General features: G+C 39.9%; 1 protein-coding gene across 1 annotated transcript; it reads right to left on the bottom strand.

Moving 5' to 3' along the window:
- Positions 1–60: 60 nt before the first annotated feature.
- Positions 61–25,817, bottom strand: LOC123502997 (nuclear exosome regulator NRDE2-like). Its single transcript, XM_045252336.1, has 11 exons — positions 25,425–25,817; positions 23,323–23,413; positions 16,229–16,420; positions 15,625–16,140; positions 6,820–6,966; positions 4,432–5,457; positions 3,939–4,018; positions 2,317–3,770; positions 1,752–1,878; positions 1,364–1,539; positions 61–946 (listed from the first exon to the last, which is right to left on the bottom strand). The coding sequence occupies exons 1-11, from the start codon at positions 25,453–25,455 to the stop codon at positions 752–754; spliced, it is 4,035 nt and encodes a 1,344-aa protein (XP_045108271.1). The 5' UTR covers positions 25,456–25,817; the 3' UTR covers positions 61–751.
- Positions 25,818–26,199: the final 382 nt, after the last annotated feature.

Below are 26,199 nucleotides of genomic sequence, written 5' to 3'. Positions count from 1 at the left end.
ATGACTTGAAACCCAAAAGCTTAAGCATTAGGTGGTTTTAAGGGATATTGATATATTTTGTATAGAAATTAGATATATATTTATGTTTACTATATTTCACACAATCCCTCTTGCAGCAAAAGGACACTGTCAGACAGGAAGAATACTGCCACAATACTCCTTATGAGTCAAAGTAGAGAGAGTGAGTGGCCTAGAGATCCCTCCTTTGTAATCTTATTGCTAAGACAAGACACGACATCATGTCTTGGCTACCTGCCCCCCCCCCCGATACAGGAGACGACAGCCTGATACACAGATGTACAGAGATGCAAATTCTTTACCTATACCTAATAAACATGATGTCTACAGAATGTGTTAATATGCAATGCTCAGGTTGGTGTGTGACTCAGCAGCCAGTGTGTGGCTGAGCCTCTACCTGACAGCTCAGTGAACATGACTCAGTGGCCAAAGTGATTAAGAGTGACATTGTATGAAATATAAATTAATTTATTTCAGAAAATATAACTCCTTTCTTTTTAGGAACCTTTAACAGCTGACAACTACCATTTCTTTTCACACTTCCACCTACTCATTATTCACCACCACACAATGGTGGTGGTGGTGGTGGTGGTGGTGGTGGTGGTGGTGGTGGTGGTGGTGGTGGTGGTGGTGGTGGTGGTGGTGGTGGTGATGATGATGATGATGATGATGATGATGATGATGATGATGATGATAATACTAATCTTCACTGCACTACTAAACCAACCTACCATTAAGGCACACTTTCTCCCTCCTCTTCACTGTTGGAGCTTTCACTGTTATCTTCATCCTCAAACTCTAGTTCCTTCTCAGTGAGGACCTCAAGCTCCTCAAGTGGAAGCCTCACTCTCATCCCCTTCTCTGTCAGGAGTTTCACCACCTCCCTCAGCATCCCAGGCAGCAGCCGCACACAGTCCAGGTACACACTCTGGTCAACAAGGGAAAAATCACATCAAATCCAACAATTCATACTCAATTACCTCAAATAAAATTCACTTTATACACAATTGTAATTTTTGTGTTATTCTAAAGGACTTTTTTTGGAAAATATGGCAAAGCATCATGACAATGTTTCTTTGTTTAATTTGTTTAAATAAAAAAAAACGGAAAAAAGAGAAATACATCACTGTATAAAAACACAGCATGGCACAAATGTAGCAAGACAAAAACACCAACATCAGTACTGCTGCCATGACTAGCATCTAGCATCATAAAAGAATTCATCTGCTGTATTCTAACTTTATCATAAGGAAAAATAAATGTCTACAGGGAATTAATCCATCTCTCTTGCTAGGTGGTAAGTGGCATGGATTATAGCATCTGTCCAACTAATCACTGATCTTACTTTGACTCCTGGGCAGTGCACCAAGGCCCTGTATGTGAGATTCTTGAGTCCTTTGGGTCGAGTGGCAGCTACCAGGGCCAGGTACAGCCTCCACAGTAGGGGGCAGTGATTTCCAGGGGGCCTACTCACAGCCTGCTCCAGCATGCTCTCCAGCCTGTGTCCACAGCTCAGCAAGCCTGGGAGGACAGAAGGAAGTTATGGGAAGACCACCATCAGATATGAATCAACACACACAAAACTCCACCTAGCTATACCAATCTCAGCTCCAAATAATTACAATAGCTTAATCTCAAATGAGCCTCTGTATTTGAGAGGAAATCTGAGAGTATAAAAACACAAGATGCACATGAGCATACACATATGTATGCACACACAAGGGAAGCCTTACCATCACTGGTGTGAGAGATGAGGAAGATGGTCTTGTGAATGTGAGGCAGCAGCTGGGACACCAGGGTGATGATGGAGGATCTCTCTGAGGACAATACCTCAAGTCCACCAATCAGGTTACGCCAGCTCTGGAGGGAAAACATGAATGGAAATTACTATTTGTATCTCATTAACAGAGGGACTTTATTTTCTTCTTATTCTTCTTTCCTATTAAAAGAAAAAGATGTAGTAAAGTGTGTGCATTGTGAGCAAGAGTTGCCTATGAAAAAGTACTACTTGTTCAATTTATGTTGCTTTTAGATTTGAAAACTTTTCTGTCTGTAACTTCTTCACATGCCATCAGACAAATGTAATCAGGTACAGCTTATCTACCAATAAATAAGACAAAGTTCATCCCTTAAAAGAAGGACAAGACTTTAAATCTTGCTTCATGAGATTAGCCACTGCTGTACAAGAAATACACAGATAGTAACCACATTATCTATTTCCATTCAGTATTCTGTTTAAAATGTCCATTTAAACCTCATTTCATTACACAGTAACCTTCAAAATGTCAGTGATTTTACCTGGTTTTGAGCAAGGATGAGTAAGAATCTTGGATTCTCTGGTGCAGCCTTGAGGGCAGCAGTGACAACAGACCTCAGGCACACTGGTGACATACTGCCATCCTTCACCAGGTGGCCTAAGTGTCCTGACGCCTCAATGATCCACAAATAATCTTCATACAAACACTCTAAAATCTTTGCTTTGATAATTTTACTATGATCATTTTTTGTGTTTCCAGCATTGGTTTTCTCCGCTGAGGGCAGAGGTGTATCCTCCAGTTTTATAGATGCTGCCTCACTGACTTTCTCTATGGTGGACTCAAACACAAGACACGCTGGGCGGAAGCCAACAGTGAGGAGCTGTATGAGGGCAAGAAAGGTCACTGATTTGATGGCAAGAATCTTTTCATTCTCCTGAGTGTCACTATTGCTCATATCAATTTCTGAGTGGTTATGATGATCCTGCAGTTGTAGTAATTTTTTCTTGGCTTTCAAAAGATTTCCACCTAGTGGTAGTGACCCATCTGGTGCTACAAACTTTCCTTCATTGACGAGTGAACAAACCGATTGCAGGATGTTGTTGCTGTGACATCCAGTGCAGCTCTTAACTTCTTGATCCATTTCAAGACGAATGTAACAGAGGCAGAGATCCATTACTGCCCTGAAGTCTTCATTGTTTGAATTTAGTGCTTTGCCAGAGGTTGTACCAATTGTCAAGGCAGTAACATAAACATTCTCAGCCTCTGACACATGACCCATTGTTTCCTCCACCTTCCCATACACTTGGTAAACAGGTAAACATGTTCTGAATTCCTCTGACTTCAAGATGCTTTTTATTTCTTTCTTGATTTCCTTCCCTACACTCTTCAATGTGCCTTCATTCCCAGTTGGCACCTTGGCCTGGTAATGAGCACCTAGCAGTTTAATGTGCAGGAGAGTTAAGTATCTTCTGTGCTGGAACTCAAATACATTGGCTGCTTGTTGGAGTGCCCTACACAGGAACAAATAATATGCATCACACACAGGCATGGTGACAGAGGGGCCAAGAGCCTCAAAACTCAAAAAATTCTTATCTACATTTTTTGGTTTCTGGTGGAAATGATTTCCAAATAAATTAGCGTCACTGAGCGTTTCAATCACCAGCGGTCTGAACACGTTCCCAGTCTTGGTGCTCAGGCTCTTGGGATTCTTAAGACTCTGCAACACCTGACAACTAGAGTCTTCAATATCAGGAACTCCAAGGAACCTCAGGAACTGAAGGACGAGGTAAAATTTCTCCTCGTCTGAATTGAGAGTGAAGAGATGTGGTGAAAGTTCATCCAGTGGCACCATTCTGTCTGGGTCCTCACAGTCCTCAGGGTCCTGCTCCCAGGGCAGCCAGTGCCTCATCTCACGGGAGGTCTCCAAGCCCAGCCATAGTGTGGAAGTGGTGCCACCCCGGGCTATCAGGTCGTCCTCCTCATCAACCGTCCCCTCTGAAGGGAAGAAATGTGAAAACATATACAGAATAATCAAATATAAAGTATTTATACCTACTGTGTTCAAAGAAATACATTATCACTATCTCTTTCTTCCAGCTCAAATTCAAATGTGGTATTAGATTTTTCATGCTCACTTTCTAAGACAATTGTCACAAAGCTTACCTAATATTACCTCTGGAAACTGAACAGGTTCCCTTCTCTGCATTACTTCAGCCCAACCCACAGCATTCTCTTCACCAAACCTGACAAAGTAAACACAAGTCATGTCAATCACAATATTAGTGACTTGTAAAGCCCCGTCTGAAGTAATGAACATTCAGTACTAGTATACTAATTAGACAGACTGGTGCTCACATATATATATATATATATATATATATATATATATATATATATATATATATATATATATATATATATATATATATATATATATATATATAAAATAATGTACCTACAGCAGGAACACCAATATCTAATTCTCAATAACTATTCATTCCTTTTGGCTTTCTATTTCACATTAGTGCACAGCCACCTTGGGCCTTCATGCAGGTAACACAAAAATAATATAAAAGTTTGATTCATGCCTTACTCTCATGTTTCTGATGCCATAACATATTCATACAAAAAACAACAATACAAAATACTTCACTACCTTGCAGCTCTTGAATCCCAGAAAGGTTCGAAGAATGCCAGTCTAGCCTCCAAGGTGACATCCTTGGCAAGGAAATGTTTGGGGCAGAAGAGATTGAGCTCCACCAGTGCCTGGAACAGTGCTATTGACCTCTCCATGAAGCCACCCTGGCGCCACACATGAGCCACTTGTATCGACACGTCCACCAGACACCTGCCAATGTCCTTAGGCGCTGCGTGGGTCAGGAACACCCCATCCCTCATTTGCTGCAGCTTCTCTGTGCACTTGCCAAACGTTCGGACGGCTGACGCAAGACTGAAGGAGGTGAAGTGAGTCTGTACGTATGCCAGGTACTTGTGCCACACATTGATCTTATTGGGGAAGCTGAAGACAAGGGTATCCCATTCCTGCTTGAGTTTTTTGTCATCCCACAGGTCCTTGCCAATTTCCAAACGTTCAAAGCACAGCTCAAGGTTCCTCATGTTCTTCTTTATGGCAGTGTCGAGTATAGAAACTTTTCTTTCGGCCAGAGCCTTTTGTGTCAACTTGTGTTTCTTCCCTTCACCATCTTTGGTGTTCCCATCACCTCCCCGGTAGAGTAACTTGTAGGAGTTATCTTGAAACTTCACAAACTCCAGCCAAAGAGCAACATTGTGTGGCTCTTTACCCAGCCGTTCATTGTACCTCTTAGCCTTACTCTGCCACATCTCAAACTCTGCATCTTGGTGTGTCTCTATATTGTCCTCAGGGGTGAGTCCTCCAGTGCCAGACAAGTACTCCTCTGTTTTGCTGTCATATATCCCCAGAGAGTTGACTGTCGATGCTGGTGCACTCTTGACTTTGACTTCCTCTGCATAGGTGAGAGATAGGGGCATGTAGTTCTCAGGTATGGCATCTGTGGTTGACAGAAGCTTCTTTACTGGTGTGGGGTCAGTGTACAAGGTTCTCAAAGCAGTCTTCTTATAATACCTTAAAGGCTTTTTTTTCTGGTTGGAGTTGTGGTGATATTGTGAACTTCCTAATTCTCCCTTGGTTTTTGTCTTGTACCTGCAGAAAAGGAAGAATAATTATCACAAGACTTTTCCATGTGATTTTTTTTTTTTTATTTAAAAACGTCTTAAAAAATTAACACAATTATTAAATGTAGCATAAATAAGTTTCATATATTGTGTAAAAAAATGTGTACTATTAATTACAGTAGCTGCAAAAAAAATGTACACACAATACATGCCAGAAAAATCTACACATATGACAATGTAATTTTCACTTGTGTATTCCTGGCAACTAAAAATAGGGCAGAGCTACCAATGGTGTCCAGCCAAGCTCACACAACATCTCCATTGCAACCCATCCTTCCGTGAGCTGCCTGAGCTCTGAGAGACATGAGGTTATATATGTTTTGAGGAAGCACACGCTCACATTCTGGGATATTCATGACTGATTATTTTATGCATGACGCTCCCTCCCACAGGTCCAAGACAATGAAAAAGTTTCTTTCTGATCAGAACATTAGTGTTTTGGAGTGGCCAGGCAATTCCCCTGACTTGAACCCTATTGAGAATGCTTGGAATAAGATAAAGAACGACCTGGCAGAGAAGCGACCGACCAGCATCCCGGACAAAAAAGGAGGCATTCAAGCAGTTGTGGGTGACAATAAATGCCAATTACTTCACCAATCTCACCATTCAATGCCAAGGAGGATCCAGAGAGTACTAAAGAATAAGGGGAACATGTCTAAATACTAAGTGTAGCATCAAAATGAAAATAAAAGGCCACAAAGTTGTTCTTTTGATTTTGATTGTCCAAAATCCTTGATGTGTACTTTTTTTGTGGCCACTGTACAGTTAACAGACACAATTGCTCCAGACTAAATATTTACCACACATTACAAAAATATATGTTTTGCTCAATGAACTAAGGCTTTGGCATGAAAGGGGACTATTTTATTTGCCTCCACTTGGCCAGAGATTCATGCCCAGGTATTTTAGTCCACAAGTCAAGAGTACTAATTCCTACACCACCATAAAAGTATCTGTAAATTTCGTAGTCTGAAAACTTACACTAATGCAGAATTACTGTCTTATATCCTTCATGTCAAAGTTGCCATAGTTCTCAAACCAAAATTTTCAAAGTTTTCATATCAAGAGTTACAAGGCACAGCACTTAATTTGTTCTTTTGGAACCATAAACAACACCCTTAAAAACCTGTCTAACATCAACTGGAGCCTTTTGAAAATTATGTTGCTAATAGATGTTACTCTGTTATTAGAACCATAAAAAAAAAAAAACACCCTTAAACCCTGCCTAACTTAAACTGGAGCCTTATGAAAATAGTGAAGGTACAGTGCTTAAGTGTTTCAAAATGTGGTCCCAAATCATCCCAATACAATAAGGCGAGTCGAGTCCCACCTCGCCATCTGTGTGTAGTGGGTGGTGGCAAGGGTTCTGTTGTTGTCGTCTCCCTCAGTGCTAATGAAGAACGCTTCCTCTGGCTTCACAATCCCCTGCATGTCCTCCAGGAAGACACTTTTGTTGCTAGACAAGAACTTCTCAGCACTGATGGACAAGAAAATTATAAGTGAAACATTTATAAAAGCAATCAAAATATATGATGTATATATATGCACTATTTTTCACAAAACCAAACCAAAAGCAAAATAAAATAAAATAAGTAGATGAAAATGCAATAAAGGCAGCATGGTTTAACCACTTCATCTTCCTGCTGAAGCCACAACACACACCACTCATTCCACGTAGTGCACGGAACAGTCATCATCACACACATGACTTGTTTTCAGTGCTGGCTAACTCAATAATAAAAGTCTCACACCTCAAGCAAAGGAATACACTTAATCACCACAACAGCCAAAAAGACAAAGGGAGTGTTTATATATTGGAACATGAGGTGGTCAAGACAAAGACAAACTCACTATGGACTTAAATACAGTTATATAAAAGGAAAAAAGAAAAAAAATACAAATTGCCAAGTTTGAAATGAGGAGAACATCTTTCAAAAGGGAGGAAGAGCACTGAATGAAAGAAGTAAGAGCTCAAAAACTCATACTGTACAAAGGGCATCTACTATAACAACAACTAGCATACTGCATTACGTAAGTCATTCTAACTATACCTGGAATAGTCTTTCATTAATCTAGTCACTAGATTCTAGTGGCACATCACACCTTTCATTCCACTTCCCTCTCATGTCATCTATCTATACATCAGGCTGGCAACCCTAAACACAGTGACTCAGACAAAATACCATGCTCACACACACCTCATTCACACTCTTTGCCCTGCTCTGCTGTAAAAAATATAAGAATACAAGAAAATATGACCTATACGAAATATGAATGGGAATGTCTTATAGAAAAACTAACACCTTTCCTTTCATACTATTTCATCTCTATAAGGGAGACATGCAAAACAATACAATGAGAAAAGTCAGATGTGATTGAGGTTATAATGGAATTGGTGATAAAGCACAGCACATCATCAATGCTGTTATTAGATTTTCACTGGTAAATGTAATCTGACTGCTTATGATGCACTATCTAGATGAGGTGTGGCCATACTACAGCCCACCAAAGGAATTCATGTGGCTCGACAAATGTTAATAAATTTGAAAGAGCAAGTTAATAAACAACGCCAAATAATATTGTGAGCATTTCATTTTATCCCAGCAAGTGTGCATATGCGCGTGAGAATGGCTTTTTTTTCTTTAGCAGCCTTTAATTTTGTATTTTAAATATTAATGATTTTGGGTTAATGTAGTATGTGGTGCTATAAGATTGTAATGTTTATTAATGCACATGACCTGACCCCTGAAAAGTTTGCCCATCCCTGATCTATATGTTATAAATCATTAAATTATACATGTTCATAATTTTGGATGACAATCAGCTATAAGTGTGTGTATTTACCTAGTTGTAGTTTTACAGGGCCTGGGCTTTATGCTCGTGTGGCCCCCGTCTCCATATCTACACTTATCCAATTTCTCTTTAAAACTATGCACACTCGTTGCTGACACCACTTCCTTACTCAAATTGTTCCAAGTCTCAAAACATCTCTGCGGGAAACTCTATTATTTAACATTTCTCAGATATCTTCCCTTCCTCAGTTTCTTACTATGTGATCTCGTGCTTCTAATGTCATATTCTTCTCTCAGGATTAGTTTCTCATCATCCACTTGATCCATTCCGTTAATCAATTTATAAACTTGTATCAGATCCCCTCTCTCTCTTCTCTGTTCCAGGATTGGTAGATCCATAGCTTTTAGTCTCTCCTCATATGTCATCCCTTTAAATTCTGGAACCATTCTTGTAGCCATTTTTTGTAGTCTCTCCAATTTCCTTATGTGTTTCTTTTTATGGGGGGTCTACACAACTCCTGCATATTCCAATCTAGGTCTTATTTTAGTACTTATCAATTTCTTCATCATTTCTTTGTCCATATAGTGAAATGCTAATCCAATATTCCTTAGCGTCTCTCTGAAAATTCTATCAATATGGCTAACTGGTTGATTATTTTCTTCCATTGTCACTCCCAAGTCCTTTTCCTTTTTTACTTTTTCTAGTTCTACTCCATCTCCCATCTTATAGATTCCCACTGGTCGTCTTTCACTTTTTCCCATTTCCATGACATGGCTTTTGTCCACATTGAATTCCATCTCCCACTTTTTACTCCATTTCCAGATCTTGTTTAAGTCTTCCTGCAGTATTTCACAATCCTCTTTTTGTTTTATGACTGCACAGTTTCACATCGTCCGCAAACAGATTTATGTAGCTGTTCACTCCCTCTGGCATGTCATTTATATATATAAGAAAAAGTATTGGCGCCAATACTGACCCATGTGGCACTCCGTTGTCTACTGCTCTCCACTTGGACTTCATATCATTAACTACCGTCCTTATTTCTCTCCCCCTCAAGTAATTTTCCATCCATCTCAATGTGCTTCCTTTTAAGCCACTCTTCTCCTCTAACTTCCATAGTAATCTTTCATGTGGCACTTTATCAAACGCCTTTTTTATATCTAAATAAATACAGTCAATCCATCCCTCTCTCTCTTGTACTCTATCAACTATTCTAGAGTAGAAACTCAATAAATTTGTTACACACAACCTACGTTTTCTAAAACCAAATTGGCTATTTGATAACAATTTGTTGTCTTCAAGAAACTCAATCCATTGTTTTTTATTACTCTTTCACACATCTTGCATATTACACTAGTTAGTGATACCGGTCTGTAATTTAAAGGTTCTTCCTTCCTTCCACTCTTATATATGGGAACCACCTCAGCCCTTTTCCATTGTACTGGTACTGTTCCATTTTCTATTGAGCATTTTATGATGTTGTATATAATAGGACTTGCTAGTTCTCTACATTCTTTTAATATTCTGCCTGAGACTTCATCCGGTCCCATTGCCTTCTCCTCATCTAATTCTGTCATCAACTCTTTTATTTCAAGCTTGGTTACTTTAATCTCTTTCATATGGACAGTCTCTCTATTACCCTGTGGTCTTTCAAATTTGGATTCCTTAGTAAAGACCTCCTGAAATTTACTATTTAACAGTTCTGCCATACTTTTGGGGTCTTCCACCATTCCGTTCTCTCCTTTCTATTGTTTCCTTTTGCCTTATTTTTCCATTTATGAATCTGTAGAACAATTTTGGTTGTTCCTTACATTTTTCAACAATGTCCTTTTCATAGTTCCTTTCTTCTTCCTTTCTCACCTTAGCATATTTATTTCTTGCTGTTTTGAAGTTTTCCTTATTTTCTGTGTGTGTGTGTGTGTGTGTGTGTGTGTGTGTGTGTGTGTGTGTGTGTGTGTGTGTGTGTGTGTGTGTGTGTGTGTGTGTGTGTGTGTGTGTGTGTGTGTGTGTGTGTGTGTGTGTGTGTGTGTGTGTGTGTGTGTGTGTGTGTGTGTGTGTGTGTGTGTGTGTGTATTCACCTAGTTGTAATTTTACAGGGCCTGGGTATCATACTCGTGTGGCCCGTCTCCATATCTACACACATCCAACTTTCCTTTAAAACTATGCACACTCCTTGCTGACACCACCTCCTCACTCAAACCATTCCACACCTCCACACATCTTTGTGGGAAACTATATTTCTTCACATCCTTCAAGCATATTCCTTGGCTATCTTTTTACTATGCGATCTTGTAGTTCTATTTAAGTTTTCCTCTCTCAACATCATTTGCTCATTATCCACTTCATCCAGTCCGTTCAACAGTTTATAAACCTGTATTAAATCTCCTCTTTCTCTTCTTTGTTCCAAGGTAAGCAAATTCATTTCTTTTAATCTCTCCTCATAGGTCATTTCTGCCAATTCCGGAACCATTTTTGTTGCCATTCTCTGCAATCTCTCCAACTTCCTTATATGCTTCTTTTTATAAGGGGACCAAACCACTCCAGCATATTCCAATCTTGGTCTAATTACCGTACTAATTAATTTCTTCATCATATCTTTATCCATATAATGGAAGGCTAATCCAATATTTTTATCAAATTATACGTTTCTCCAAACATCTTATCAATATGAGCCTCAAACTGCCCATGGTCTTGTATTATCACTCCCAAATCCTTTTCCTTTTCCACCTTTTTCAACACTACTTCTTCACCCATCTTATATGACCCTCTTGGCCGTCTTCCACTCTTCCCCATCTCCATCACATGACTTTTGCTCAGATTAAATTCCATTTGCCACCTCTTGCTCCACTCCCAAATCTTATCCAGATCTGCCTGTAAAATTTCACAATCTTCTTCACTCTTCACACACCTACACAACTTCGCATCATCCGCAAACAAATTAATATAACTGTTTACTCCCTCTGGCATGTCATTAATATATACAAGGAAAAGTATTGGTGCCAGCACTGAGCCTTGTGGGACTCCACTCTCCACCACCAACCAGTCCGACTTTGCATCCCTTATTACCGTTCTCATCTCCCTCCATCTCAAGTAGTTTTCCATCCACTTTAACACTTTTCCTTTCAGTCCTCCATAAATCTCTAATTTCCATAGCAGTCTCATGTGAGGTACCTTGTCAAAAGCTTTCTTTAAATCCAAATATACACAGTCCATCCATCCTCTCTCTCTTGTATTTTGTCAACCACTCTTGAATAAAAGCTCAGTAGATTTGTTACACATGACCTCCCTTTCCTAAAGCCAAATTGATGATCCGATAATAACTTATGATCCTCCAGGAACCGTATCCAATATTTCTTTATCACCCTCTCACAAATCTTACCGACCACACTTGTTAGAGACACAGGTCTATAGTTAAGAGGCTCTTCCTTACTGCCTCCCTTATAAATGGGCACCACTTCAGCTCTTTTCCACTCTACTGGTACTTCCCTGTTTCTAATGAACACCTTATAATATCATATAATGGATCAATCAATTCTTCTCTACACTCCTTCAATAATTTTCCTGAAACTTCATCTGGTCCCATCGCTTTATCATCTTTAAGTTCCTCCAACATTTTATATAACTCCTTTTAGGTATCTTAATGTCATCCATGTGCACATTTCCTTGTACATTCTGAGGCTTTACAAACATTGTTTCTTCAGTAAATACTTGCTGAAACCTATTATTTAGCAATTCCGCTATATTCTTAGGGTCATCTACTATCCCTTGCTCTCCTTTTAATCTTTCAATGGACTCTCTCTTTTAAGTTTACCATTTATGAACCTGTAAAACAATTTTGGATGTTCCTTACTCTTGTCTACAATATCTTTTTCAAATTTTCTTTCTTCCTCCTCCTTACCCTCACATACTCATTTCTCGCCACTCTATAATTCTCCTTATTTAGTATATTCCTGCTCTTTTCCATCTTTTCCAAGCCACATCTCTCTTTTCCTTAGCCTTAACACAAGTTGCATTAAACCAATCCTTTCTTCCTTCCTCTCTCGGTTTATACTTTGGTACAAATTTCATAACTCCTTCTTTATAATATTTCATAAAAATCTCATATTTTTTTGCACTTCTCTGATTTGTAACATCTCCTCCCAATCTAATTTTCTGAAATAATTTTTCAAACTTTCTGTGTCCATCTTTCTATAATTCAATCTACCACTCCTGTATGTCTCGTCCTTCCTTCGCTGTGTTGTTGCTATCTGCATTTCCATAACCACATGATCACTCTTTCCCAAAGGACATTTGTATTGTATATCTCCACATAGGTACACTTCTCTTGTTAACACCAAATCCAGTCTAGCCGGTTCATCATCTCCTCTATATCTAGTATTTTCCTTCACCCTCTGTTCCATCATATTTTCCATCATTAGATTAAGAAATCTCTCTCCCATGCTTCCTCTCCAACACCACTTACTAGATTTTCCCAATCCACCTCCTTACAATTAAAATCTCCTACTAGTATCACCTTTCTTTTTCCAGATAATACACTTTCCAAACTCTGTAAAGTATCCTTGATCATATTGTCGTATTCCTTAATGTCCAAGAATTTGTTTTAGGAGGTACATAGGTCACCATGATTATTAATTCTTTTCCATCACTTTTTATCCTTATGCTTATCACTTCTGCGTTGTTCTTCCCATACCAAACCTTATCCACATTTATTTATTTCTTCGTCATAATCATAACTCCTCCTCCACCTTTACTCTCTATCCTTTCTCCATATATTATATTTATTATCCAAATTTATCTTTGTTTTTCATGCAATTTTGTCTCAGTCAAACACACTATATCAGGCTTCTCCACCATCATATAGTCTTGCAATTCCAATCTACTTGACAGTATCCCATCTATATTAGTATACATTACGGTCCACCCACTGCTCCCTCTAGGGGTTCCTCCGCATTCCTTCTTTCCACATACCACTTTCTGACTCTCTCTCCTATAACTCTCCAAAAACTTTTCTCTTTCCTCCTCAGACCGCTCATCATTTTTCCTTCTCGCCTCTTCCACCAATTCCTTATATCTTCTCCTCTCTTCCTCATTTCTATTCTTTCTCACAAACACCTCTTTACAACCTTCTATCTCTCTTAACTTTGATGTTCTATATAGGATATCCTCCGCAGATTGTTGTGACTTCAGTACTACTTTAATCGGTCTGCTCACTCCCTCCTTATACGGACCCAGTCTATGGATCTCTTCCACTTCTTCTTGTAGGTCTTTTTTTCATCATCATTTAGATTTTTGAACAGATCTCTTACCGTTTTAATTCTTCCTTAATTCTCTTAGGCTTATATGTTATATTTTGTTCTTTCATCCCAAATATTAACACACTCTTCTTCTTTTCTGCTATTTCTCTTATCAATGTTTCCTTATTCTTCATTACATTAACCAGTTCCTTGGACCTTTCTTTTTTGTCTTCCTTCAACTGATCTTTAATTATTTCTTGTAATCCAACCATCTCTGCTTCCCTCGACTCAGTCCATTGTGTTTTCTTCAGTTCCCATTCCCTTTCAAACCTTTCATTCTGCTCACTAATCATTTCCTTAAAGTCATCTTTCTCCTTTACTACTCTCTCCATTTTCTCCTCCAACCGTCTCTTGTATTTTTCAACCTCCACTCTCAAGTGTGCATTCTCATCCACCAATCGTTTTCATTTTCCTCCAGTCTCTTAACTCTTTCCTTCAAAGCCTTGGAATTCTCTATCCTGCTCCTCCTCACTCCTCTGAACTTTTAATTCCTTCACCAACTCCTCAAATCTCTTCTCCAACATTACCAATCTACCTTGCATTGTTGCCCCTGTTGAAGATGGACTCATGCTTTGACTGGCCACTTTCGGCTTTGCTCCCTGGGCCTCATCAACATATTTTGAATTTGGTAATTTATTTCTTACCGGTCTATCCATTTTTTTTACTCTTCGTGGGAGCATGTGGGTGTGTGGTCACTGGGGGCCAGGCCTGGTAGCTACGTGTGTGTGGTGGGATGCGTTGGCGGCTGCTATGGCTGGCCTTTGTGTGGTTCCCGCTCTGTCGTTTGGAGTGTGGAGGTTCTCACACCTCCGATCACTCCCATGTACACGCCACCAGGCTACGTTCACTCTGTACACTCGTTCACTCGCTCTGGTTGCCCCTCAGTACCAATAACGATTCTCACTCAAGCACATTGCTTAGCGTGTGGAGTGTTAGTTAGATGCCACTCTGAGCAGGAGGCACATCCACTCTCCATGGAGTGTGTGTGTGTGTGTTCACATAATTTTATCATACAGGGTCTGAGCAAAAGTTCATTTGTCCTGTTTCCACACCTATAGTCATCCAATTTCTCTTTAAATTTGCTCACACTAACAGCTGTAACCAGTAAGTGTGTGTTTATGGAAGAGGAGCAGCCCACTTAAAGAGCCAGGCAGGTGAGATTTTTTTTCAACATTAAGAAAGGAAATCTGGCCAAGGACAACAAAAATACAGTAAGCCCTCGTACTTGCCGAATTAACTAGTCTGGCAAAACTATCGCCAAATGCAAATTTCACCAAACACGAGTTCTTCATACCATATAAATTGCCTAAAAAATGCCTCAATCAGTCTTTGAGCATTGCCAAATTCCCTCTTTTGACTCCTAATATACCATCTTTCAAGCTGAAATAAAATCTTTTGCCTTCACATGTTAAAACGCATGTACAAAACAGACCAATAAACAATTAATAAGGCCAATAAGACATGATATAAAGGCTGTAACTCCCGTTTTTCCAACCGTTTCCCTCACCCACTTTCGTCCTTGCCGCCACCACCATTGTCCTTCCCCCCACCAGTACCAACCGTTGCATTGGTAGAAAATATGTTGGCGGTAAATCGTCAGAATTCGTTCCCACACTAGCAGAACAGAGGGCAGCACAAACAAAATGGCTGAAGGGGATTCTCACACTGTGTTCTGATAGGTTTAGAGAGAGGTCTGACGTCATTGTGGAGCCACGTGGTTCGCTGTGTGGCCGCCAAGTTTGAATTAAAATCGCCAAGCATGCACTCGGTGGTACATGGCCACCCTACCACCAAAAGTGAATTTCGCCAAGCTGAGATTCGCCAAGTGCAGGGGCTTACTGTATAAAAAAAAAAGGCCCACTGAGATGCCAGTCCCCGGACATGTCTGACAGATTTACCCAAAAAGAACAGGATAAATGTCTTGAAAGTTCCCTATTACATGAGTTCAAGTCATAGGAAGATGGAAATAATACAGAAGCAGGCATGGAGTTCCAGATTTGAAATGAGTGAATATCCAAGCCAGAACATCAACAACAGCCGTCCCTCACCTGATGCGTGTGTGCTGGCCGCTCCTCGAGGCAGACACCTTTGTCCTTGATGAACTCCTTCTCGACCTTGACATCTGCTTTGATCTGGACCTTGACCAGGATCTTCTTCTTGACCTCGACCTTGATCTCCTTGACTTTGAATTTGATCTTTGCCTTGACCTTAACTGGGACCTCTTTTTTGACCTAGATCTCCTCCTTGACCTTGATTGCGACCTCTTTCTTGATCTTGACCTTGAATGAGATCTTCTTGACTTTGACAGTGACCTCCTTCTTGACCTTGACCAGGACCTTCTCCTTGACCTTGACCTCCTCCTCCTCTCCTTTGATTCTGATCTAGACCTTGATTTCCTCTTCCTTTTCTTGCTTGGTGACCTCACTCTTCTTTCCCTTGACATTGACCTTGTTTCTGACCTTCTCTTCATCCTCTGCCTCTCTGGTGACCTTGATGCTGTCCTACTTCTCTTGTCCTTGGAAGCAGACCTTGATCCTGTACTGTTTGATCTTGATTCTTGTGACCTGTAAAGAAAAGAATAGTCAAACTAAATCATTAAAGATTCCCTCAACATAATTTACCTTCAAGTTCACATTTCACATTTTCACTTACCTCCTCTCATCCTCGCTGGACGATAAATTACTTTCACTGGACTCATTCTTCTTTTTCTTCTTTTTCTTTTTCTTATGTTTCTTTTTATCCTTTTTTTTCTTTGTGTGCTGCAAGGAGCTTGGCACAGCTTCTGCAGAGATAGCTGTCACTTCTTCAGGTTCTGGGACTGCTTGCCCCTCTTCTGCTGCAACACTAAAGCAGAGACAAGGGTAATGACTCACCATAGTAACACATCACAGACAGCCTTGCCATAAAAAATTTGCTTAAAAAGTGAGTTGCCTGTACAAAAATGTCTGACCTTTTCATTTCTTGTACCTACAGTTAAAGTTATCACAGACTTTGTTTCTCCTGACTAAGCAATACCAACATGAACTAAACAAGTGTCTGTCGTTCAGATAATATAGTGGTACTTCAACATACGATCGCCCTAACATACAATTATTTTGATATAAGACGAAAGATTTCATATAATTTGCGTCTTGAAATACGACAATATTTTAAAGATACGATTAACCATCGGTAGGTGGCACAGCGATCGCTCGGCTACCCGCCTAACCCAAATATTCATCCTTTGTGCATGTATGTGTCTGTGCTCCTCGGCAAAGTGTATTTTTTATTAAGCTTTGTGAACTCAAGATCATAGGTCCCAAAAGTAAAAGTTTGGTGAGAAACACACAAAATAGCCTGTATTCACATACTGATTACACTTAGAAATTCAATAAACGAGTGAGTACAAATGGCGTTCTGTCCACAAGCAACTCTTCCTCTTTGCAATGCAAAAAATTGAGCCTTGCGTCTGATCGGGTTCAGCGAGAGAAAACGGGCCCCTTTTATCCTCCCTCTCCCTCTCTCTCTCTCTCCCTCTCTCTTGCTGTTGCCTGTTCTGATACCACTCTCATTCAAAAGTTGTCTCCCCGTAACATGGTGAGAGACCTGAGGTATAGAAGTAAAGTAAGGCTCGCAGGAGAGGTGGCGGAATCATAGTGAAATCATTCACTACCACCCTCCATCGTTGGTGACACAGTGACGCAGAGCATATGTTTACTCCTGCCCACAAGTAACTCTTCCTCTTTGCAATGCAAAAAACCATAAGTCTCTAGATGTCATGGTTACCAAAATATCACAGGCTGAAGGAGATAGTATCATCAGTTTACGTGGTCTTGTGTCCGATCAGGTTCAGCGGCCTTGGCAAGAGCGTGAGAAAACAGGCCCCTTGTATCCCCCCCTCTCTCTCTCTCTCTCTCTCTCTCTCTCTCTCTCTCTCTCTCTCTCTCTCCTGTTCTGATACCACTCTCATTCAAAAGTAACATGGTGAGAGACCCAAGGTATAGAAGTAAGGTGCACGAGAGAGGTGGCAGAATCAGACGATGAAATCACTGTCGATCGCTCCTACCATTTATCGTTGGTGACACAGTGACGTAGAGCATATGTTTACAATAATAATAATGATAACAACAACAATAATAATAATAAATAATAATAATAATAATAAATAAAGTAATGATTTACAACAGATCCTTTCTTCGTCAAATATGGCAGTTTGTCTCCTTTGATTTTTTTAGGAAATGTGAAATTTGGTCTATTTAAGTTTCTCCAACCACCTAAACCAAAACAAACTTATTCTAACCTAATCTAAAACTATCCCAATTCTGTTTCTGGAGTGATGTCTTGAGTTTTCAAAAGCATCAATGCAAGTCAACAAGAGCCAGTCACAGGAAAAAAAAAATTCATAAACATAAAAGTCAGAGAGTATACTGACACAACATGTAGTCATGTCATGAGTTACTGAAAAGGACTTATAGTAAACAAACTAAACATTAACGAATAATAATACTGTTGTGCCGTCAGCCATCCCAAGGGTGGCAAGAGGATGTTGGTTGAAGTTTGGCAGCACAACAGACCCACTTCCCTGGATGAGACTGGACTTGGTGTGTACATGTAGGTGGGCCATTCCTTTTCTTCCCAGATTCAGGAAAACACTGTAGTTCCTCGCTTGCATTTTTATTTCCATACAAGTTCTAGGTATAGCTTGCAGTGGTGAGAGGCAAGGAAGTAGCACAAGGTCTTCAAGGCTCTTGCCCTGACTAACTAGCCTCATGCAGCTACCTCACCACCTCACCTCCAAACACACATGCAAAACACACACACACACAGGAACCTGAATTCAACACCTAAATCACATGCTTGTAACACTGAATACACACACACACAAACCCGAATCTGACACCTGAACTACACGCTTGTAACACTGCTAATATTCTTTTGCCTAGATTTCTTGCCCTGGTGAGGGTCTTCACCCTCATCAGAAAAGAAAACCTCTGGTGGTTGGCTAATTTCAGATGCAACAAAAAAGACAGGAAAAGAATCAACTAGCAGAATTCATATAAGAGTAAACCAAGAAAATTTTCAATATATGCTTGAAAGCATAGACAGTAGTGGCTGAAACAGCCTCCTCAGGAAGAAAGTTTCAAAGAGTGATAACACAAATAGAGAAGAAGCGAGCTTGGACATCCGTTGAGTGATGTGGCCAGAAAATCTTTTTACCATGACCTCTAGTTCTATCATAATGTGATCTTTTAAACGGACAACTCAAGTGAGGACACAAACCATACTATTATCAGATCAGCAAAAGAAGAAGCCGACACTTAACAGAAGAGAGTTTAAGCCTGGACAGTTTCTCAGCATAGGATAAGTCAGCAAAACCATCAAATTTCATGGTCCACTGTCTCTGAACTGATTCAAGTAACAGCAAATCACCAATATAAACTGTGTTCCATAACACATTACCAAAATCAATTATAGGGCAAACTTAGCGATGAATATCTGTGACAAAGAGTTTTACATAGTTTCCCTAAGAATCATACTGGCAACACCATTTGCTTTACAAAACACCTCCCTAATGTGCAAATGAAATTTCAGTGAATCATCCACCAGAATACCAATGGCCGGATTCTTAAACAGTACCTTCCACCTTCGACAACGGCTACACAGCAATGCGGCCTTCACAGTGGTCCTATTTTTAAGTGTTGCCCTCCCTTCCTCATTCCTTTCCGTCTCATAGGAAATGAAGGTGTAATGCTGATAAACCTGAGCATCTCTCTTGTCCGGGACATTACAAAATTATTAATTCAGCGTGATTTGTGGCATGATATCATATGCCAGGAATATTATTCAATATTCATACATTTATTTTTAATGTGTTTAACAAAATAAACCATGAGTACACTTTGGTGGTGGTTGGTAGCACTGTTTGTTCACCATCACCTCAGTTGCCAGCCACGTAGTCCTGACCTGACCTGACTCAACCAGTCCAGACTGCGCTGCCTCACTGTTCCACCACAGACAACATGGAAAATTATACAAAGAGAACCCGCCTTATTACTGTTGCAGAGCATGACTTATTAATAGACTTGGTGAGCCAGGAAAAGTGCTTCTAAATAAAAAGCACAGATGGCCATACAGTGGCCTTAACCCCTTCAGTACTGGGATGCATTTTTGCCTTAAGATTGGTGTACAATTAGATAATTTTATTGACATTAGGAACGGTCTATGGAGGTCAGAAGATTAATGGCCACAGTCTTCACTATTTTATTCCCCCACATCAGTTTCTGAAGCTGTATAAAATCACCAAATAGTAACCAGAATGAATGAGGAAACTCGTCATGGTACTGAAGGGGTTAAAACAGGAAAGAATCGTCACCACCAACTGTGCAGGCTATAGGAAGAGGACAGTCCACCAGCTATCTTCATAAATGGGAATTTATCAAGCAATAAAGATATACAACTGATCATAAGCTAAGTAGAATTTTATAGAAAACTTAGGAGAGGAGATACGGTGATTGAAACTGGCACTGGCGGTGATGTTAACAGTTGTTGTTCCTACTTCCTGGGTTTGGTTCCAATCATAATTTTTGTAAAGTAGGCTATTTGAACGATAATCTATATATTTTTGTTTTTAAAATAATTTAGTTCACACAAAAAATAATAATAATAGGTATTTAGGCAAAACTTATACAAAGGTAATGACAAAGACCTGGGTTTTGGTTTACCTTCGTGGCCAAAGGTAAATCTTGCCTGAGCATTGCCTTCCCAAGCTGCGGGAAGGTAGTGTTTGCTCTTAAGAATACCTATTTCTCCCAGATGGTATCCTTCAAGTGACAAAGGTGGATGGTAGTGTTTAAGAATACAGCTGCAAGATCCCTGACTAAAGATTTATTTGGAACTGGAAGGGTACCAATGAAGAAGTCAGTAATAGGGATGGAATTAAATCTAAAAAATGGATACAGGCACATTTGTTGACTGAAAAAGAGAGACCCCAAGACTGGCTCCTGAGGTACAGTAAAGATATGTCACTCTGAAAAGTGTTAGGTTGGCCCCAATGCAATATGAAGTATTTACAGGAAAAGCCAGATATAACTTTAAATCATCAGCAAAGAGAGCAAATCTACTAAAGTCCAGAGGCAATATCATTTATAAACATCATGAATAAAATGAGACCAATAACAGAGCCTTGAGGTAGACCACTAGAAACTTTCACTGCGTTACTCGAGGAACCATGTAAACCTATCTTCATTACTCCACCAGTCAGGAAGTCCTTGATCCACCCCAACAATGGGTTACCAATACCAATTAGGGACAATTTAGTTAATAAAAGTTTGATTAACAAAGCAAATGCTTAACGACAGTCAAAATATAATACATTAACATCATTTCCAAAGTCCATTTGAACACTAACAGTCATATAGGCTAGTAGTAACTGATCAGAAACAGACAAACCAGAACAAAAACCAACTTAGAAAGCTGACAATAAATTATTAACATTTAAATATTCATAAAGTCTGGAAACAATAAGTCTTTCCAGGGTTTTGGAGCAAACAGAAATCATGATGATAGGTCTGTAATTGCAGGGACTAGACTCACTAGAGTGAGCAACACCCTTAAAGAGGAAAACATCTGCTATTTTCCATAGTGATGGAAACTGCATACAAGACGCACTCTTAGTAAAGATAGGGAACAAAGGATAAGACAAGACAACAGCACAATTACAAAATAAAATATTGGGAAGTCAATCAGGGCCACACCTGGATGACTCTTAATATAAACAATGCTTTAACAATCTCATGTAAGAAAATTGTGCTGAACAAAAACTGTGTAGCAGAGACCTGGTGAGGCTAGGGATGAGGTGACAAATGCAGAGGAAAAGTAATTAGCCAAATGAGTGGCCATAGCACTATTTTCATCTCAGCACAAATCCTCCACCAACAACAGACCCACAGAAGGACAATTTACTTTCTTTTGATCAGGGCCGTTTCTAGCTATAGGCGAACAAGGCAATTGCCTAGGGCTCCCAAGCCACCAGGGGGCCCCCTGGGTAGTTTGGAAAATTTAAATTTCCTAAGTCACCCAGGGGCTCCGACGAAAAATTGAAATCTAGGGCCCCCCCAAACATCATCTTGCCTAGGGCCCCCACAAAGCTAGAAACGGCTCTGCTTTTGATGAAAGTAATGTTGAAACGTTTCATGTCACCACTTGCAGCAAGGTTACTCTCATATTGGGACATGGCATTGGTAACATTACTTTTAAACTGGATATTCAGATCTCTAAAAGAAAACCAACTGTGTACAACTAGAGGAGACTTTCGACCAACTTGTCTCCTTAACTGTTTACACTGCCTCCAAACTGTACTTCTCCTAGCTTGTAATCTGGCTGACAACTTCTGTGTCCAAGGGGGTTTAGTGGGACAATTGGCCTTTACAGGAACAGCAACCTTAAATATATAAGTTAGAACAGAGATGAATCTTGAGTAGCACTGATTTAAATGACAACACATAAATTCCATGTTCCAATTAATATATGACAAGTAAACCTTAATTAGCTTAAAATCAAACCTAAACCACTCCAAATTCTTAGATGGTTTAACAGCACGACACAATAAAAGAACATCTAAATAAAATGCCCACATGACCACAGCAGTAGGGAGGTGTCGGTGTAGTGGATAAGGTGGCGAGCGTGGGATTGGGCAGACGTCTAAGCATAGGTTCGAATCCCACCATGTACCGCTTTGAAGCTATGCCATTAGTTGAGTGACTTACATGTCACCATGATACCCAAGTTCCAGTGGTTACACCAAAGATGCACTTGGGTGGTGATATGAGCCCTAATATGGGTACCACTATAAATAAAATTGCCTGCGTTACTAATGGGCGGAAGCTTAACAGTGCTTCCCACATATACTCTTCAAGTATGCCTACATGTGCTATAGGCCATAATGTGGGGAGAGAAAAAAAAAAAAGGTGGGGGGGAAGGGTTTAACAAAACACACATCTGAACCATGGCCATCACCAGAGGTACAGACCAAGTCTAAAATATTCCCAGATTGATGAAATGTGGGGGGAAAAGACCCAGTGAGTTACACTAAGAGATTTAAACATGTCAAGAAATAATCTGCTAAGGGCAAGGTTGCCACTGATACCAACCCAGACCAATCTATAAACTTTAAGTTAAAATTGCCCAGTAAAATCACTTCTTTACCAAAACAAAAAGAGCTGATAAAAGATAACAATTCAACATTTCCCTAACAGGTAATACTAGGTGGTCTATAAACAAATAAAATATAAATCTGAAGCTCATGTAGATTTATCCCAATGTATTAGGATAATCATTAAGAATTTGACCTACTTTAATATCATTCCTTACATATATACCCACACAATGTTTGGCAATACCAGAGAGTGAATAATTTCTAAGAAACAAAAATCCAGGTATACTGACAACTGAAGTATAAAGTGTGGAATTCCAATAAGTCATGTCTCCACAATATTCACAAAACCAACAGCATAATTGATACAAAAATCCCAAACATAATTAACACTACTTACAAAACAATTTACATCTAAAAGTAAAAAACTAAATACTTGTACTAATACTATTAATAATAATAATGAAAAAATAAATAAAACAAAAATGTGGAGTATGACTGATCCTAATTTTACAGGTTAGATTTTTGTAAGCTAACAAACACCCACAATCAACAATATTCAGGGTTACTAATTCATACTACAACTATGGCTTAAATGCAAATACTGGACCATTACCTTTGAGTGGGTGGCAGCTGGCCGACCTCTGGCGGACAGCTTCCATTGCACAGCCAAGCAAGGGAAGCACCATCAGGCTGAGATGCACAGCCTGGAAGGTAGTATACTGCACTGTAGGATATGCTGGCAGCTATGAATACAATGTGTCTTTCATTCAACTTCCGGCACTCTCTTAAAGAATACGTCCCACCCACTCGCCTTGATTCATGGCTCTGCCTTCACAGCTCCTCCACCCAGCTGATTTGACGTCACATATATGAAGCTACGCTATTGATCAATGAGAGAGAGAGAGAGAGAGAGAGAGAGAGAGAGAGAGAGAGAGAGAGAGAGAGAGAGAGAGAGAGAGAAAGTATATACTTTTACGTCACAAGACGGCGTCATTTTTTTCTTACTTCTACAACTGATTTGATGTCACATATATGAAGCCACGCTATTGGTCAACAACACACATGCACTCACGCACGCACACACACACAAGACTCACTCTCTCTACACACACACAAGACTCTCTCTCTCTACACACACACACACAAGAAAAAAATGCTGTCTGCTGTCTAGTGGCAGCGAAGTTGGGTAAAAGTCAAGAATAGAACCTCTTCCTTTTCCTCCATCCCACCCCCCCCCACCTGCTCCAGCAAGTTTGGGGGACTGTGGGGAATTGGGGGTTTTAGGGGGGGAGCCAAGAGGCGAAATATGGCGATCCAGGGAAAAATTCTAAAGACAAAAACACCCGTTTTTAACGAAAAATTAGGAAAATTTACTAACCTAACCCTAACCTTAACAAACCTAACTATATTTCAAAACAAATGCAAATAACCCAAGGTCACAATCCATACACCTGTCTGCCGCCATATTAGAAATCACTGGCTGGAGCGTGGCTAACGACAGCTTGCTGGACTTAGAGAAGACTCGCCGAACACCGCACATTTGAAGGCTTGTGTACGACACACTAAGGCTGTCCCCCAAATAAAACCACAAGAAACGTATTGTGCTTTCAGTACTTTATCACTAAATGCGAGTATTTTACTGCTCCGTTAGGAGGTCCTATTGGTAAGATTATCCAAACAAATCATCTAGAGTTTATTGTACGAAACTGTAACAACCAACCAAATCATTGTGGACTTAGATTCTGCATGCACCGGAATATTCATTCAATTACTATAGCCTTACAAAAGCCGTCCCCACATTAAAAACATCACAGACATGTTGTATAGTAAGTATTTTATCATCTTGCATGCTTGTTTGGTATTACTGCAGAGTTTCACCACAATCAGCTACGTGTTTTTTACTCACCTCAAGAGATAGAGCTCCTGATTACGAGTAATTTGAACCCCATATATACTAGGTGCAACCTTTTTGAATGGCGACACAGACTTTTTAAAATTTAAGCGTGTTTTGGTGTTTTGGTGATGAGTCGTGACAATAGCCTCCCGCATCAAACCCTGCCACACACTGATGGTGTCATGCGCTCACGGCGGCTCAGCGGGCTCCGTGACATACCATTGTCTGAGCATGCGCTTAATTGTTTACGCTGATTGGTTTTATTCTTTGAAACTGAAGCAGAGGCCAATAAAAAAAAAGCATAATTATTTCCACCAATCACGACTGCCCCTGAGGTTAGGTTTAGTTAAGATAGGTTTAATTACGTTAGGTTAGGTCAGATTAGGTTTGGTTTGGTTAGGTTAGGTTAGGTTAGGTTAGGTTAGCTTAGGTTAGGTTCATTTCTGGACGAAACTAATTTTTCTGGTAGATTTCAGCTTGTTTTTAATTAATTTACCAGTTGTTTTTTTATGCAAATCACAATATGTTTCGGGGCTGTAAAAAAAAAATTGGTTGATTTACGCCAAAAATAAGTGGTATTTTAATTAAAAGCAAGCCGAAATCTACCAGAAAAAAAATAGTTTCGTCCAGAAAGGGCAAGGTGGTGAAACTCTGTAGGTTTATCGCTTGTTTTAATGATTAGAAAGGAGGTCCTATTCTTGAATCAAGGCGAGCAGGCGGGACGGATTCTTTAAGAGAGTGCCCAACTTCCTTATTTTTTTTTTATTACATTAATATAAAAGTGCAAAAACGTCAGCACATCACATGTCCCTGTCACTCACCTTCACCAGAGTAGGCAGGGAACAGCGCCATGTCTCCTGTAGCTAATCCCGGGCACAGATTCTCCTGTCTTTCTGACTAACTTCCAATGAATTCTTAGTCTATTAGTCTCTTCTCCACCCAGTGCGTCACATGGCAGCACACGTTCACCTCGTCACTGTCCTGCACGACACTAAAGCAAGCGCGTAACGTTTTGTCTTATCAGCTGGTCGTAATGTCAGTTCTGTCTTGACAACGGCGTTCCCTCCATCTTGATCTTAAAGCTACTATTGTTTGACTTTATTTCTTCCATTCACATTTCACACATCACTGGTATATCTGACCGCGAGTCTCCATAGTGAAGAAAAATGCCGACTCCTGTCACCAATGTTAAACCGGTGTACCAGTTCTGCTGCCCAGCAGAATAGATCTCCCCGAGGGATAATTTTTACCCAGGATAATATTCCCCCTTCCTGACCAATATTCCCCCCATCGCCCCTATACACAAATCACTTCAGTCCAACCATACAGCGATTCGATCATGAGACAGGGACTTTACCATTACAAAAAAAAAAAAAAAAAAGTTAACAGCTAGCGATGGGGAAGGCTGCTTTGATTTGATTGGTCTGGAAAATCATGGTGTTTGGTTTCATATGAACAGTTTTATTGAGAGAATGACCTAAGGACGTACGCAGAGGACATCATAAGGCGATTGACAACTCTCACCACCGTTACTTGGTAACATTGCCCATGTTACGCTATTACGCAAGAACGAAATAGATTGAATTGGGTTGGTAT

Source organism: Portunus trituberculatus, chromosome 13, assembly GCF_017591435.1.
Source record: "Portunus trituberculatus isolate SZX2019 chromosome 13, ASM1759143v1, whole genome shotgun sequence".
Lineage (NCBI taxonomy): Eukaryota > Metazoa > Arthropoda > Malacostraca > Decapoda > Portunidae > Portunus > Portunus trituberculatus.
Note: the sequence above shows the minus strand (reverse complement) of the source record. Positions and strands in the feature narration are given on the sequence as shown.